The sequence below is a fragment of the Epinephelus moara genome, chromosome 20 (assembly GCF_006386435.1).
Source record: "Epinephelus moara isolate mb chromosome 20, YSFRI_EMoa_1.0, whole genome shotgun sequence".
NCBI lineage: Eukaryota > Metazoa > Chordata > Actinopteri > Perciformes > Serranidae > Epinephelus > Epinephelus moara.
The window spans coordinates 16,603,013-16,620,878 of NC_065525.1; the positions used below are offsets into that span (position 1 = coordinate 16,603,013).

Genomic DNA, 17,866 nt, shown 5'->3' on the forward strand with positions numbered 1-17,866 from the left:
GTGTGAATGTGCGGTTCAAGTGTGACCGTGTCTCATTTCCTGTAATTAAATTACCTGAAAAATGTGATATTTGACATTGCTGATTTCGATGCAGGTGTTTTCACCGCAAGGTCTGTTTGCTAGAAGAGTTTTAAACCTTGAGAGAAAAAAAAGAGAAAGAGAGGAATGAAAAGGTAAGCCTTGGTGGAACCCAGTCTTTGGTGTTTTTAACATTAAATAAGCGTAAATGGGAATAAATCTTAATAGCATATAGTAGCTTGTAGCAGGGAGGGAGAGCAGAATGAACCTTGAACTGCTGTACAGTCATGGATTTATTTTAATGAGTTATTTCATGTTTTCTCTGAGGACGTAGTGTCAGCTACACATTTGAGTGATGCGTCGTGACAGGACTGATTGGTTATCATCAAAGTAACATGACATGAGAGTGAAAAGGACATCCTGTCAAGATCCTGGGGGCAGAAGAAATGATTTTTTGGATCAGCAGGGGAAAATGTACAGTACTGACAACACTATATTAATATTTCACTTTATATTAAAATGTACAGTTACACATTCAAAGCCTTTACAGAGTTCTGTATACTGTACAGCAGAATCCTATCCTGTACATACATATTTCCTGTATTTGGCATTTGACTGCCGATGCTTTAAGTGATTGTACCTGTTGGAAGCTGTGAAGAGCAGGACTTTGTGGGCGTAATACGGCTTCCCTTCCACCAAAAAGGTCACATCTGACATCTCTTTATTGTTCAGGAAGTGAGGATCTGAAAGAAAGGTGGCCAGAAAAACTAAATGTTTTTCTGATTAGCATGAAAAAACAAATAGAGTGTCCAACTCAGCCTTAATGGCCATTCTAGACACATTTCATTACCACCTAGGTGTTGTTGTTTTACAATGTCTATTCCAGTCTCTGAACACCAGATGGCGTTATGTGCACTTCCCATTTTCCCATAATATGCATTCACTGTTAGCACACTTAAATACATCGAAGTAGTGCTCTTGTGCTACCTTAATTCTGTACATTGTTAAACAGAATAGATTTTATGGTCAAAATAAATAAATTTGAAAAGACAGGCCCTCACCCAGGCGTGACGACTGCTTCCTCTTGATCTCTGTCAGTTTGGGGATGGGGTAAGGGCCGTAACACTGGGTGAAGATTGCAGACAGCTGCTGACTGATCACCTCATTCTGACAAAACACAGACAAAGAAACAAAACATCAGAGGGTGAGGAAAAGCTGCTTGGGCGGGCAGCGCTCAGCCAACATCCAGGAGTTCGTGTTACGCAAGAACACAAGTACTTACTTTAGTGCTCCTCTCCTACACAAACATCCCCAACACAATTATCAGCACAGCCAGAGAGGTTTAACTTCTGCAGCCTCGTATCATGCTCAGCTCTCACTTTATTCAAGCCGCATTTTCCTGGCTATCTCGCACCTCTGAAAGGGGATCAGATGAATATCAGGCTTATTTCTAACACCCTCAGTTCCTCAGAGATTTCTGTAATAGGGAACACCATCCATGAGAGGCTGAGCAACCGTAGGAGTGTGACGTGTGAAAGAGAAAGACGGGAGAGAGAGATCTTTTTACCCTCACACCAAACTCTCCCCTTGTCTGTGTGTGTGTGTGTGTGTGTGTGTGTGTGTGTGTGTGGCATTCAGCTGCAGCAGCGGTGCGCGACACTACAAGCCCCACATGTGCAGTCAGGCTGCTTGCTCTCACTGAAGCATGAAGCCAACAAACAGCTATTAACAACCAGCGATTCCACCTGGGACTAATATGCATTTATGGAGTTTCCCCCACATTTACAAGCCAGTGTGACAATATGAGATGGATGGATGGATGGATGGATGGATGGATGGATGGATAGATAGATAGATTCTGAATCCTACTTCTCTTGCCTCAACCTAACCAGTCCAACCAATGAAGGCAACAGGTACTAGCCAATCATAGGGAGAGCAGCATTCAGTTGCTATCCTAGGAATCATAATTGTTATATCATAGGCAACTGGACTTTTTTGAGTTTCTTGAAGACATTTCACCTCTCATCCAAGAGGCTTCTTCACATCTAATGGACTGGCGTGGAGTCGCAGGCTTTAAACCCGGTGTGGTCGAGAACCCTTACAGAGTAAAGATTTGCAAATTTTTGCCCGGGAGCATGCAGTTTTTTCCCCCCCCATTTATGGCTGCTATATGCACCATTTTCCAAGCAATATGAGATAAAAGAATGCCTAAAAATCTGCACATTATTTGGGATGAACATGATAGTTGCCAAGGCAAAAAAGAAAAATCATAGAGAGCCTACATCCTACTTTGTATTAAATTTTTCTCCAGCTTGCATCATCATTATGAAACCATAGCAAAACAACTACTCAGGATGACTAATTTTCACCACTGCTACCTAAAAGATACAAAAATTGCCTGATGTTGATTGGTCAGGAATTTGGCGTACACACCGGCATACAATATTATCTGAATGGCACAAAGTTGAAGGAAAAAGCTTCGGGGCTTTTGAGAGAACATTCAGGGCTGAAGCTCCAAAGCTCCCCCTGTTCTGCTTCTGGTGAAAGGGAAGTGTACTGAGTTGAATTAAACTCAGGTGAAGTGAAAAGGAAGTTGAACTGAACTGTTTCTAACTCAACTGTTGAATGGAGCTTTCAGTGAGCCGATACAGCACATTATGAAAGATGAACAGCTCCTACCTTGATGTCTCTGGCCCTCATGGTGGAGCCAACATTGCTAGGGGTCCCTGAGGCCCTCGTAGAAATGAGGGTCACTGGCCCCTCCATACATCAGCCAAGACAAGGACTGACACTTCACCAGTCCACTGAGGGCTAAGATAGCCTGAGTGTGTGTGTGAGAGTAAAAGATAGTGTTGATATGGGATTGCACAAGCATGTAACTCTCTGCAGGTCTGCTTGCGTGTTTTATTTATTTGTGTGTGTGCGCACTGCAGTGTTTTATCCCCGTATCAGCAATGACAGCACAAGTCATCACGCTGGCAGGGCAGTACCACGTCAAGGCAGAGTAGACAAAACAAACAGAGGTGACAGACAGGACAATGATTTGCTGTTTTAAATCTAATACGGCCTACCAAGGGGATCATGAGCTTAAGTAATGAGACAGGGCCCTGATCTAATGAGCAGCAACAGAGAGGAGCGGGGAGGGCGTGTCATAAATCATTATCATGTTAGGTAATTGATATTGAGTAGGCCTCTGGGGCTCTGTCAGTCTCTGTGAGGCTGACGTCCTGACTACCTAATGACAATCAGAAGTAAAGCGGATATATATCTGAAAGTATAGAGGAAGAATGAAGACACAGACAGTGCAGTACCTTGCTGGCTCGGAGGATTTGGAACATTAGAGGCAGGCCATGCGTGATGAGCTCCTCAGTGTACTCCTCCTCCTCGATGCAGCTGAACTCTTTCAGAAGACCCTGGATCAGAGGGCGGCGGTGCTGATGGAAACATGTGCGCAGAGACTCCATCCAAGTGTGCAGAGTCCATGGAACCCCTGGGAAATAATCACAGGGATATGAAACATATCGAACACACACACATGCTCAAAGATGGTGTACATGTTGCATACAGAATGTGAAGCTGTATGCATGTGTTTACAGAAACTAACCGAGGCTCCGTATATCTATAGTGATGTCTACGTGCCCATGTTCTGCACTGTGGTACATGGCTTCTTTCAGGGCTTTCAGTTTGGCCTTCCCAGTTCGGATCAGGTCAATCTGAGACGGACTTCTGCCTTCCAGCTCCGACCCCTCGGCCAGAATCTCCTCCAGGGATAAGACATCCCCCTTCCCTTTCTCTGTGTGCGACAGCAGCTTACGAAACACATTTCTGGGGGAACAAAAAGCACAGAAACAAAAGAGAAATTTAATTTGATTGGTCGCTACAGATTATAGGACTCTATTTAATTGCTTTCCTCCAGGCCAATATCAACACGAGTGGCAAACAGGTGCATTTGCATTATTATACACAATTATAATAAAAGCGATAGGACTGTCATTGAGGTCATTATGATAGGCCGTGGCAATCTGAAATTAACTGTCTCGCGGCTTTGATTGTTATTGCTCAGTTTTAATTAACAAGTACGCTTCGATAAACAAATTTTTGGTGCATACGAATAAATAAACAAAAAATCCTGAAGGGCAAAAGCTTCTCATTTTATGCAAATAGCCACTTATCTATCGTGAGCGGCTTATAAAGAATGAAAGTTTTGTAGACTGAACAGTCTACTGTAATTGGTGTTAAATAGGTATAAGTGACTGCGGAAAATGGACTATCATGTAATAGACTAAACCCATATTTTGTCATTTTCATGCACCAAAACTTCAAAGTTAAACCCACCAGTAAATGCTAGGGCATGAATCATGCGTGAAAATTATGTTTTTAATTTCTATGGTGCAATCAAGAAGACACAAGCTCTGATAAATCTTCTTAGGAAAGCTTGATGCTGCTGTCAAAAAAATATTTGTGTGTCATGTTGTGACAACTAGATAAAGAGTGAGTGAGTGTTTTTTATGTGATAGCCATGCCCATTCTTTGATTTATTGGCATACGTCTCATAAAATATAGCAGCCTTCATTGTGTTACAATGTAGCTGGTGTATTCTTGCAAAATAACAGACAGGTACGATGGTGCCGTGTACCAGGTGTGGTGGAAATTGCACAACAAACAAAACAAATAATAAGGTAATACTCTATTTTACAGGTCAGCAGCATTTCAGAACAAATTCCTCATAGTCTGCAAGAAGTTTCTAGGAAAGAACTATGTAATTTGTTACGTATTCTAGGGGATACATCGACCGTATTTAACTGGTACACAATTCGATCCACAGCATAATGTAGAGAGTCTTTTAGGAAGTGTAGAGGAGGTGAGTTACACATGCAAAAATATGAATTTTGTATATAGGCAAGCAGAAAATAAAGAATTCAATAGCACTGTAATGATGTAGCACATTGAGACCACACTGTGTTTTATTATTTCTTTATTTTCATACGTTCTAGATGGCTGTACTCTTTTTATTTTTGAATCTGTGAAAAGGAACAGCAGCAAAGACACACGAGATGAACACCAGGAGTTTAGTCATACAGTATTTAACATCTAATGACATAAACCAATTCAACAGATGAGGTGTCAATTTCATGGACATGCGCTGTTGAAATTGTGTTTGCACGTAAACAAGATTACATACTGAATACACAGTGTGAACAGAGTGCTGGCTCTGTTTATTCACTCAGGAGAGTGTACTCATGACTGAACATGGGTAAGTGCGTGTGTGTGTGTGTGTTACCCACCTGTGTCCATGAGCCGCTGCCAGACTGTAGGAGTTCATGTCCCCCTGTGGTGCAGTGGAGATGCCATTGCGGTACATGGTTCCCACCATGGGGTCCGCCCCCCGCTCCAGCAGCAAAGTCACTAACTCAAAGTTACCTGTGCATGAAAAGACGATCAGTAGAGCTTACACACAAACACACACAACACCATTAAACCAGAAAAAATGAGTGTGAGGCAAACATTCGATCATCATTCTGCACACATGCTTCTATTTGTCTTTATTTCTCCAGCCCCCGGGATAAATACACCTCTGAAGTCATAACTCAGCCTATGATCACGCTGACAGTCAGGTGTTGTTATCAGCTGGTTATAGGTGGCCAGCTGGCGTTGTCAGCTTGCTACAATACAGTTAGACAGGAGGCGGAGGATGGGAGTCACGCTGGGGTCTCCGTACCTGCGGCAGCAGCCAGCTGCAGCGGGGTCTCTGTATAGTTCTCCATACCATCCTGCAGGGATCCCTCCACGTTGGCTTTGGCATCCAGCAGCAGCTGTGGAGGTCGGGTGGGGACACGAAGGGAGAGAGACGGAGACAGGGGGAGGAGGGTGAGGAGGAGAGGAAGAGTCAGTTGGCTAATGAGAACAATCTGAAGTTAGTCTGGCAGAATTCAGCTTCTTTTACTGGTGGGTGACTGTACAAAACAAACCTAACTGGGGAACATTTAATATTTAACTTTAACACTGTCTCTAGTTTAAATTTCATGTTTCCGCTATTTAAATGTAGCCTATGTAACCTTTTGGAGCTTTGCTTTTTCCCAAAATGTCAATTTGTTCTTCAGATATTCTCTGTTTCTGCAGAGCTAAATAGCATATAGTCTCACAAATCTGTTTCACTGTTTTATGGATTTATTATTAATATTTTAATTGTAATGAGCTTATCTTAAATTTAAAATCATCTTCTTTGAAGTACATATAACACTGCTCGTACACTAAGTGAAAGACTTTTATCATTGCTGCAGATCTATCTAGGGACCTACTTTTTGTAACTGAGAGAATAATTCAAACAAGTTCCTGAATCTCATAACTTGATGATTTGCATTCAAAATTAATATCTTGGAAAACTGAGTGTGAAATTATTACATATTTAATAACAATACAATGTATGGTTTTATTCAGATTTTAATCTTTTTAACTTTATTAATTATTTTTAGCTAATGTCCTTCAGAGATGAAATTGTGGTGTCACATGGCTTAAGCATTTTCCATTAGAGTTTAATGATTCAAAATCCAATGGACGGCTCATTTAGAGGACAAACTGATTTAGTTAAATGAGTTCGATAACAATTAGACTGCTGTCTTTCCACTTTCCACTCGCCAAATGCAGTCTGATCCATTTGCCCAAAAATGGAAACTGACAGGAGGCCATGTTCAACACAATTGTTCCCACGTAACGACTGACTGGATAAATGCCCTCTTTAGAGATGAAAAGGCACATTTGTACATCAAACAGCATCAAAGGAAAATAAAAGAGAGAGAAACAGGAGAAAACTCGTAGCGGCGAACCATCATCATCATCACCACCGAGAAGCTCTGATGACAAAAATGACAATGATGACCAACCATGAGCTGAAGCACAACGAGAGGTCACGATGAGAGAATCACAGGTGAGAGAGGACGTCACTACCTGCACCACAGGCACATGTCCGTGTAACACAGCGAAAGTGAGGGGCGTCGCCTGCCGCGTTTCGGGAAAGACTGAGGGGTGCTTGTGCACTGAGTTTGGCACCTGGGGAAGGGACACAGGTGGGTGGGTTGGGTAGGTAGGAGGGAGAAAGGTGAGGGAGAGAGATACCAAGCCATTAAAACTACTACATGGCCTACGGAGCACAAGACAAGCAGTTGCAGGGAGGGGAGGAGGAGGAGGGGCTCTACAGGAGAAACTAGAGTAATTAACTAGGAACCCTGGGGCTGCAGAGGACATCCTGTCTCTTTGTTCACCTTCTAATGAACACGATGGATTGATCTGTCTAGTTAGGCCTCGTCCTAATGGTTCCACTCTGATCGTTCCAGTGGGTTTTTCTGACAGGGATCTGACCCGACCTCTCTAAGGCTCATCTCTTTGGTCAGGCTGCAGTGAATAACTACGAGCCAAATGAGAGCATGACATACATGAGACACATGAACAAAGCACAAAAGCACATATTCTCCTCAGGCTCTTTCGGGAAGAGGGAGGCTGGAAGACAGAGGAGAGACACAGATGAAATGATACAGGGACTGGGAACCAGTACTGAAGTTTGGAGAAATGCTTTGACAATGCTGATACTCTGCAGAACTCTGGGATAACGTTTGTTAAGGAGTGAAACAACAGTGTGTTTTATGGTCTTTATAAATAAATAAAAATAAGAACCGGCAAGTGAAGATGGTTTTTCTCTACAACAACTATATCTCTATTGCTGTGTTTGTCAGACGGACACCAGCTTTTCTGTTGGAGCAACCTTATCTATTAACTGCCATGAGCAAAGTGCAAGATGGGTTGTTTCTATTGCACTTTATCCAGTACTATAAGGAACAACAACTATACTGTAGTCAATCCAAAGAATAGAAGCTGGTATCGTTCATGCAGTGGGCTAATGTTCAACCTGTTAAGTCCACTATAAGTTTGTTTTAGTGTTTCATAAATGGTTGACGAGTCCTTCATTATTTCAAGATTTGTTCCACCTTCCTTCAAGCTTGATACTACACTGCTGTACCCCAGCAATTGCGACTATCCCTGTCTGTATTCTGGGAAAATAATCCATATAGTTGTATGTTTTTCAATAACACATTTTTGAGAGATATCACAGAAGCTCCTTTAGTTGCAGCTGCTGCTTTGGAAGCATACTGTTGTGTGAAATCTATTACATCGTGATAGCCTCCGGCAATAAGGTCATGTTTTTTTTGGTTAGTTTTTTTGTTGTTGTTTGTTTGTTTGTTTGTTTGACAGCAGAATTACAAAATAAACTACTGGTCTGATTTTTAATTCAACTCATGGAAGGATGTAGCACGGGTCAAGGAAGAACCCGTTCAATTTTGAATGGGATCCGAACTATAGAGCAGATATACAAATTATTTTTTCGCTTTAGTTAACATTTCGAGAGAGGGCACTTGGCCTTGGCGGAATAAATGCTATACATTTTAAAATCCAGTAGATGGTGGTAACGTTCAGCAGTTCCCAAAATCACAGACAGTAAAACTAACGGACGTAGTTATGGTTTGTGGACTGCAGACAAGCACAAGATATTTATCTTGCCTATGACAGCACAACACTTGAACAATGTTCTTTGAAACACAGAGGACCATTACTCTGGAACAACAGTCCTCAATTGAGTCCATCACTACTCTCATTTAAATCTAATACAAAAAACACCTGTGCCGTAGTTAGTTATTTTTATGTGTTAAGTGTATGTGTCTGTTTCATTTATGATTATTATATCTTCTTGTCTTGTCTGTTATATTCCCATGTTTAGGAAAGAAATATTATTTGTAATTTGAAATTCTAGAGGGGATGTTTTCACCATATGCTACTTCGGGTTTCCTACCTCTTCTGCACAATCCCTGCCATATTCATTTTAATATACTTGTTTTTTATCACATTTTGTGTGCTAGTAAAATTCAAAATTCAAGGTCGGCATTTCAGCTGCTGCCATCTTGGTTTTTTGGAGCCAGAAGTGGTTATATTTGGGTGAGAGGCTGGTGCGGTAGAAGAGCGAGGGCTGAATCTGACTGAGACTGAGGAACCTCAGACAGCCTGTCACTCAACTTTAAGCCTTAATAAAATGTAAATGGATGGGTTATATAAAACACAGTTGTCACAAAGGGGTTAAATTAGCTGTAGAGACCACAGTAATTTTTGTACCAGGCTGTAAACATGTTTATTCCTGCTGTAAAGTTGGACATTTTAACATGGGTGTGTATGGGGATTAATCGGCTTCTGGAGCCAGCCTCAAGTGGTCATTTAAAGAACTGCAGTTTTTGGCACTTCCATGTTGGCTTCAGTTTTCAGCGCCAGAGGTTGCTATCTAGACAGAGAACTCGTTTGACACAATTCTAATAGTTTTCAAATTAATCCACACATATATAGTGGTTGCGCTTACAGATTAGCATATCAAAAAAGATTCGACTATTGGCCTTGGCGGAGATTTGCCCTTCTAGTTACCTTATAGGATTATCTGCAGAATATCAGTGTTATTGTCACCATTTCCCCCAAACTTCAGTTCTGTTTTTCAGCAGTGTACCCCAACTGTAATTTATTTCTCCTTTTAAGTTTACTCCCTTGTTCCTATACAGCCTTGCTTTCCACTGTACCTATATTAGAGTACCAGGAGGAACCGGTAAAAATTTTATTGGTACCTGATTCATACAACAAAATGACGCTGTAAATGGCGGACTGTCTTATAAAGTGTTACCAATGATTTTAACTTTAAGAGAACTGAGAGAGCATAAATTATTTCAAGGCTGCAAAGCTGGTGAAAGCAACATGTCGACACACATCAGAGCCAAACAACATTTGTCTTTAACTAAATTCTGGTTAAAAACCAGATGCATAAAACCAGTTTAAAAATGTGTCTTTAAATTTCACTCGACAGTGTGCTTTGTGCTTTGGCCAGGGTTCATGGACGCTGTGGGCTGCAAATCAACTCTGACACAATGGCTGATGGGACATGTTGTTGCTGAGGTGACTAACGAAGACCAGGATCATGAGGCCTTGAATGAACCACCTCTCTGAAGTCTGCGCAGAGTCAAAGGATGCCAACTGGATTTTCTGCAGACTCTGAGAGATATTCAGCTCGCTTTAAATCCAGAGATCTTTATCGCTTTCCTTTTTCCCTGATAGAGAAAAAATGACTCAGCAACAAACCTCTGCGTCATGTTTTATGCTCTAAATACTCAAAAGCAAATCAGTTTCATTGCACGTATTATCTTCAATCTGTTTGTAGGCTGTTACATATCCTCTAACGTGGCGGAACAGTCAGTGCCTCATGATCTTCAGCCCTGAAACATTTAGCACCATGACACATGGGAGAGGACAAAGAAGGGGAGATGAGGGACAACATGATTGGTTTTCTCCAATGCAACACACATACAGTAGTTTCTACTTAGTAAATATATATCCCACTAGAATGTAACTTCAAAAACATTGGGTAGATTTGTCTCATATTTCAAAAGTTTGAGATCTTTCTGTTTATCTGATGAGGACAATGTGTTCTCCATTCTTCGTGATTTTACATAACAATAATCCTTCCTTCATTTGACTTTGATCTACCCAATGTTGAAACAAGAACAGCAGTAAAATAACTTCATCAGCACTGACCTCGCTGTTAATATCAGCTCCCGCGTCCAGCAGCATCTGTACCATGGCCTCGTCTCCACGGACGCAAGCGTACATCAACGGGGTCATTCCCTACACAAGCACAGGTACAGAGAACAAGAGCAATAACACCATTTCAGAAGTTAAAGATACACTCCTTTGTGTATTTAAAGCACCAAATGGCATCATCAAGTCCCAAATGGTGCCTGGTCACACATTTGACATTGTGCCACTTACTTATTTCAGCAGAAGTTTCACTTAAACCTGATTTTTGTTTGTTTTTTTACAGAGTTTTACAAAACAAGGCTCTCAACTCTTTCTTTGACAGTTCCCCTCCTGGCCCCTTGAGTCTGATGAGAGTAATATTCTGCTATTGATCACTTTAAAGAATACCATATGAATCGATATCTCCTCTGAGCCACTAGAGACACCAGCAGAGCTTGTCTGACAGAAAAAAATACAGTACTGGACTCTGTATTCTGAAAGTTTCTGCTTAGATCAGCCTCAGACTAAATGTTGATTTTTCCCATGGAAAATCACGAGTTATGCTTGCAGTATTTCCCTGATGATATACTGTACGCGGAGGTGGTATTCATGATATAATGCAGAGCACCTTGGCAGGAAGGCTGCAAGAAAAAAATATATGTCATAATAAGGGTTTAATATTCATGACTGCCTTTCTGCTCACACGTCTGTACCGTGCTCAAAAGGTGAAGGAGCTACAGTTTACCACGCAAACAAAATTTTCTCTTCCAAAGGCTCTGTCAGTGTAAATGTGCCTGCATATGCATTATTTAATATGTTGACTGTGTCTCTAACCTGCTCACTCATGCTGTTGATACCATCGGGCCCCAGCAGGTTGACAGCCTGCTTCACCAGGTCTGTGCGTCCACAGCTGAGCATACGGAAGCCCAGGTCCTGCAGGAACTTTGCTTCAGTAGAGGCAGCGTCCAGTTTCCTCGAGGCACAGAAGCAGTCATCCGTTCTGAAGGGTAGAGGCACACAAAGTGATTCACAGTGCAAGCTTACCATTTTGACTCTTTGCAATGCACCATATTTTCCCTGAGCACCTGTCGAGCTTTTTTTTTAACACCACAGGGAGGGTGCCCATATCACTGATGTGTGAGTTTTGTGTGCCAGTTCAGATATGTGCCTGCTGGCGTGTTTTATGTGCAGAGGAAGATGCTGGATGCACACAGCTTATAGGCAAACACACATCTTACAGCCATACCGGAGCTGACGGGGCTCGCAGTCCACTCCTGGCAGCAGCAGTCGGGCAGCCTGCCGAACATCATCGCTGTCCACAGAGAAGCTGCGTCTGTGTTCCGTGTGGACCGCAGCCACACGCACCCACTCCATCAGAGGCGGCAGCACCATGAACGGCCTGTGAGGGGAGATAGAGGCACACGTTGTGGCCACCGGAGACTCACGGCTCAACTTCAATTACACTCAGTACTTAAGTGTGCCCAGGCATTTGCAAGAAAAATCCACCTAATACAGAATTTGCAGATGTTATTTCTGAGATCTTTCCAGCTATGGCGCGTGTTTGAGAACAGGATGAACTCCATCTAGGAGATGAAATCGAAGACCAAAAACTAGCATGTCACAGGGAGAGACTCTGATGTGAGAAAATCTTAACTGAGCAAGATCATAGATTAATGACCATGGGTCAGAAATGCAAATTCTGTGCAGTGTGTGTCAGCTATGAAGATTTGTATCTACTAGTCTGTCTTAAACAGCTTGACAGTCTATTCTGCTCTACTCTAGAGACCTAAAGCTTTATGGAGTCATATATAAAACTGTGGGGATGCTGTTAGGGCTCAGCTGGTTTAACTGAAGAGGCCCACATCTACAGTGTGCTATAAAAACCCACATAATGCATTGCAACGTATGCATAATGCAATGCAATCATTTCTATGTGCCTTAAAATTCAATGTTACGTGTGCGAGCAATCATAAGGCATGTGTGCGAGCAATCATAAGGCACAACATGTATCATCATAACACTTTACAAGCGAGTGCAATTGCTCTGCCCCTAATCTGTTTTGCATAACATTATAATGATGAACATTATGGTGCTGTCTGTAAACTTAATGGATGAAGAGCGTGATAATTGCACGCCGACATACAGTATTTACGACAGCTCTTCATCTGCTTAAAGTAAACTAAGGGCTTTATTGATGTTTTGCAAACCTGCTGCGCTGCAGAGCTTAGACGGAGGCATGAAATGACCATCGCACTGTTGATCCTGAGCTAACAGTGAACAGCTTGGGAGAGAAAAGTGGAGATGCGGTGGCACAGAGAGAAAACACAACCACAGTCTCACTGAGAGAAAATCTCTTGAGTTAGGACTCTGGCTCTGCTGGACCCACAGATCCCCACGTTCTACCTGTCTACCTCTTCTCTCCACTCATCCTGCGTCAGTGTCTTTACTGCATTCGTATGCATGAGGATATATATGCATGATGATACATTTTGACCTTCGTTACTGTACCGACAGCATGTTATGGATATAAATACACCCTCGTATCACTTAGGATAACAATGAGCTGTCATGAACGCATTATGCAAAACACAACCATTCTCTCTTTACTTTATGACTGCAGAAAGCACCATGAGACAAGTGACTGCTGGTGTGACACATCATGAAGGCTGATATCAACGATTACAATAAAGAAGGTTTAAAGAGCGCATGTCAAATCTGACAGTTTCGTTATTTCTTTACAGAATGCATCTTTTTAATCATATGAAGCAGAATTCCAATCACAGCCTTAACAATCAGTTTGGTTTCACGAATATCTTTGGTTCAGTTTGTCTGAATGTTGCTGATGAAATAAGCTGCTCATGTGTTTTGTATGAGCTGTCACATATCTATGCTGTGTGTACTTGATGAAACTTGGTCTCGTCCTCCGGGATTTACTGTCCGACACATCACTTTACAAAGGATGTCTTAATGCCTGGACCGTCCTTGACACATGCTCAGCCCACATCTGTCACTCATCGTTAATTAGTCACTCATCAACGGCTCTCGGAGTTGACGTGGGGATCTTTTAATAATTGTTTGATCTGCTGAAAAAAAAATGCAAACCCCTTTTGTGTTCCCCGCTTCAAAGGGGCCTGACCTACAGCTCACGTGACGCCACTGGCTCCACAGACTTCATTAAAGCAGCACACAGCACCTAATCAAGAGGCAAGGAACATATAATGACGATGCATTCCCTCACAAGCTCAAGAGAACATTAGTTCACAAGCAGTTCAAGGTCTTGCTGTTTCCAATCTCAGGGCTTTCCCTAGTGTTGGCTCTGGTAACATGCCTAAATATGACTAAAACAAACATACACTAATGTGATTTCCGTTACAAATGGTGATTAGAGCTTAAGCAGACTGGAGCACGGACACCTGGGACACACATTAGCTGATAACATTAGCTGCAGCTCCACTGCAGGCGATAAAGTCTGGAGCCCCAGAGGAGGACTGCACAGGCTCAACTGTCAGTACTGGTTCCCACCTCTGCCGCATGCTGACAGGGGTTTCCACCAAACTGCAGGAAATACTGAACAGCTCGTTGAATAGGAGTTATAGTGGAATATGGAAGAGAAATAAAGCTCATGAACTCAGCAAGAAAAAAAGTGTTTCGTAAGATTGTGAGGACTGTTCTGTGTAGGAAAACTATGAAGTGTCCAAAAACTACAGGATGGAGAATCAGGGGAATTAACACCATGGAAACATTGCCTAAGCCTTATGTCATTCACGCATAAGTCACCAACGCAATCCTACAGCTGCCGGCTGATTACGTCCCACTGTGTCAGTGGCGGTAATTATCAATACTGACTGAGCACGCTTGTGTCAACAGTCCCTTCCTGACGCTACTCCGGTCACCCAGAGGGCTCACTCAAGTAGCCAATAAGTTGACAATGCACTGATATAAAACTGTACTTTCCATCCAGAAGAACACATCTGGTGTGCCATTTCAGGGTTGAGCACAGAGAACCAGAAATATAATAAAAGTCTGCAGAGGTGTACAGTTACAGCAGAGCGACTTCTGCACTTCTCTACAGCAAGAAGCACTGGATAGTTTCTGTGATGCAGGGGTGTAAAATGTGGATGACTTAAGAGAGTTTCCACTTTTTCTCACTGTGATCTCATGGTGTTATTTTATTATTGTCCCAGCCAATATTGAAGGTGCAATGATGTTACTGTCTCGCACTGCAAAATGAGGTGAAGGGGTCTGATGGATTAATCAATACCAGATGATTCTATTACTTTGCCTTGACCACCCTGTGTAACAATACAAAACCTATTTCACGGCTCAAATATGCCGAGAGTAAGTAGACATCTAGATACTGCAGCTGACAACTTTCTTTCTCTACCAAACACAGCTAATGAAAAATCACTTACAACTTGCAGGTACTGTGCTATATTACCTCTTTATTTCCTGTTACATTTCTTCTCTGGCTTGCTTCTTGTTTTATTGTGAAAAGCAGGGCTGCACTGAATGTCTTTTTTACACTTGAAGCTTTTTGAGGTTTTCAAAGGAAGCTTTGAACGTCTGTTGACAAATTTTATGACATCATCACCCCTGACAAAAAAAAACAAAAACCCCGATCTTGTTGAGATTTTCAAATATTTGAATAAAGCCATTCATTAGATTAGATGAGTTCGACTTTCATCAACTTTCTATAATGAATATAACTCATTCGTTATGTTAACATACATACATATGGCAGCAGGCAACCTTGTCTCCTAGAAATTACATTTGTAGTATGTTATCTAACTGCCTTCTTATTTACATTGTGGCAACGTAATTGCTGCATGGATAATGTTCAGAGACAACATTTTATTTCAGGCAACTAAACACTACATTCATGTTCCAAGTGGGCTCCACAAGGAGGTGGTTGGCGAGGATGGCGGATGTACAAAGTGAAGGGGCTAAACACCAGAACCCCAGATATGTGTCCAGATCCCTCTCTTGGGTTGAGGCACCAAAATCACTTTGGTTAAGGTTGAGGAAAGACTGTGATTAAAAGTTTTTGGTAACATTTTAATATAAAACATTATAGCAAAGAATCTTGTCTAAGGTTTAGGCATCAGTTACACTCTGGTTAAGTTCAGGGAGAGATTGAGATTTCGGTTAAATAAGCCTGTAATCACTATGACTGGATTCTGTATTACAAAATTGCCTGTTCTGGCAAAAAAAACAACTGAAATATGTTGTCAGTAAACCTTTTTTCAAATAAGTTGCCTATAAAAAACAGTTTCTAAGAGACAAGGCTGCAGCATACTAACCCAATGATAGCATAAAACAAGATACATAAAAGTATCCTTTTTGTAGTGACTTAAATAATTTACTATAACAGTGTTAGAGCTAAAATAGATTTAAATGTAATATATGATAGTGACAGATGGATTAGATTGTTGGTAGACCGCCCTGCTGATACAGGTGCGTGCCTCTCTTTCTGTGCAGCAAGCAGGAGATCAAACTGTTTTTGACAGCACTGATATTGTTGTTTTTAAAAGGCTAAATGCCAACAAATATGGATTGAAGCAGAATATGTTGTTAGATAACGGCATGTGAACTTTTAGAAATGATTACATCTGTCTTTTTTCAAAAAAAGACTGGAGTTACTGGAGATGTTCCGATCACATGAGTTGGAAACAATCCTTCACAGCCACCACTGGAGTGTAACTCTAGAAATAGTGTAATAGTAATTATATTAGTGTAGCCTCATCTTTATCTGCAGCTGTGCAAATATACAAAAGAGTTTTATATTTCTGTCAGTTACAGGCTGTTAGCTGTGTCACAAACCTGATTTTCTCAGTTCCTATTGAAGGCTGACTGAAGCCATTATTCGTGCTCATAGTTAAACAATGGTACCATTCTTTTTTATAATGTTTTTTATAGTCCTTTAAAAGAAACCCTTCTTGACCTGGCAATTAAAAAGTTAACTTGTGGTCAGCTGTAAACACAAGTTTGCCATATATACCAACTTTTGAGTTTATATAGCAGTCTATGTATCCAGCTGACGAATGTAAATGCAATATTAACTCTCCTTTAGCTCTGTTTTTGGTCTCCTCCAACTTTATATCTGACTCCTTAGCTGCTTAATGCTCCACTATGTTTGCCAGCTAGTTGCTAACTTTGCCTGTTCAGCGCTGAGCAGGTAGTAAGCAGTGGGTTTTTTAAGCTTTTTTTGTCTGAAACAGTGCTGATGAGAGCAGTGAGCGTGAACTGAAACAATAAAGGGTCAGAAAACCAAAACAATGACCTGAAAGATGCTAAAGTGTTCCATAGAGCCGAGGTCATAATTCACTGTGGGTTTATAGTTACAAACAAGCCTTGTCACATACAAGTAAGTGATCCAATGCATTTTCAATACAAAAATATAGAGATTAGCTGCTTTAAAGTCACTACGTGTCAACTGGTCTCACGCCAAAGTTGTTGAATACCGGCTCTACTTCTGCGAAAAAGCCATCCTTCCACATCAGCATGATACATCAGCATGACACTGGCGCCTGGCAGTGTCAGAGTGAGACACGGCCGAACAACAACTTAAGTTAAGGGGGTGAAAGTAGGGCAGGCAGGAGGGGTGGTGGACAATTATGACAATCACCGACCTTCACCCAGGAGGCTGGTGTTCGCTGCCTGTATAAATGTAAAGCCAGACCCTGTTACTTTTTCCTAATCCCAACCATGTGCTTTTGTTGCTTAAATCTACCCATGTGTGTTTGGTTTAAACTGTACATTTCCTGTGAAAACTGAATTGTATTGTGAAAAGAGACAACGCATGTAACAGGCTGAAGGTGACACAGCATTCTAGAACGTCAGCAGTCAACACACCCAGGGTGCCTTGCATGTCATATGTGGACGTGGAAATGCCATGACCAAGCATCCATACGTGACAAGGTCAGAGTGAGAATGTGTTGGATGTGTAGAAACTGTATATGATTGGAGCATTTTTTCCAGCTATCGTGGTGGCACTGGATTCTGTTTGTGAAACGAGAGAATTTGTGCAGTCTGTTTATGGCTTTCAGCCCTTCATTCTCAGCATCAAAGGGCCAAACCCAAGGGTGTGAACGCGGGTATTATTTTATGTATATTTTCTTTGTGAAAAAGAAATTATTAAAACTAACAATGCACTGTATTAGACTCTCAACACTTTTTCACCTCTTTACCCTGTCTGTCTATCGCTCTCAGCCCCGAGCTCATCTGTTCCTAATGAAGTCATGAATATTTAAAAAAG

At 41.6% G+C, this 17,866-nt stretch overlaps 1 protein-coding gene across 2 annotated transcripts in view; it reads right to left on the reverse strand.

Moving 5' to 3' along the window:
* Nucleotides 1–17,866, reverse strand: part of btbd11b (BTB (POZ) domain containing 11b) — a 100,895-nt gene that overhangs the window by 3,413 nt on the left and 79,616 nt on the right. The window contains exons 4-14 of one of the 2 annotated variants that reach the window (XM_050074138.1): nucleotides 11,858–12,010; nucleotides 11,446–11,611; nucleotides 10,630–10,719; nucleotides 6,964–7,065; nucleotides 5,738–5,831; nucleotides 5,304–5,439; nucleotides 3,623–3,843; nucleotides 3,330–3,508; nucleotides 1,080–1,185; nucleotides 659–761; nucleotides 55–136 (exon numbers count right to left, since the gene is read on the reverse strand). In XM_050074138.1, the coding sequence (XP_049930095.1) occupies nucleotides 55–136; nucleotides 659–761; nucleotides 1,080–1,185; nucleotides 3,330–3,508; nucleotides 3,623–3,843; nucleotides 5,304–5,439; nucleotides 5,738–5,831; nucleotides 6,964–7,065; nucleotides 10,630–10,719; nucleotides 11,446–11,611; nucleotides 11,858–12,010 (1,432 nt within the window). The remainder of the gene's footprint in view (nucleotides 1–54; nucleotides 137–658; nucleotides 762–1,079; nucleotides 1,186–3,329; nucleotides 3,509–3,622; nucleotides 3,844–5,303; nucleotides 5,440–5,737; nucleotides 5,832–6,963; nucleotides 7,066–10,629; nucleotides 10,720–11,445; nucleotides 11,612–11,857; nucleotides 12,011–17,866) is intronic. The other variant, XM_050074139.1, reaches the window with a different exon arrangement.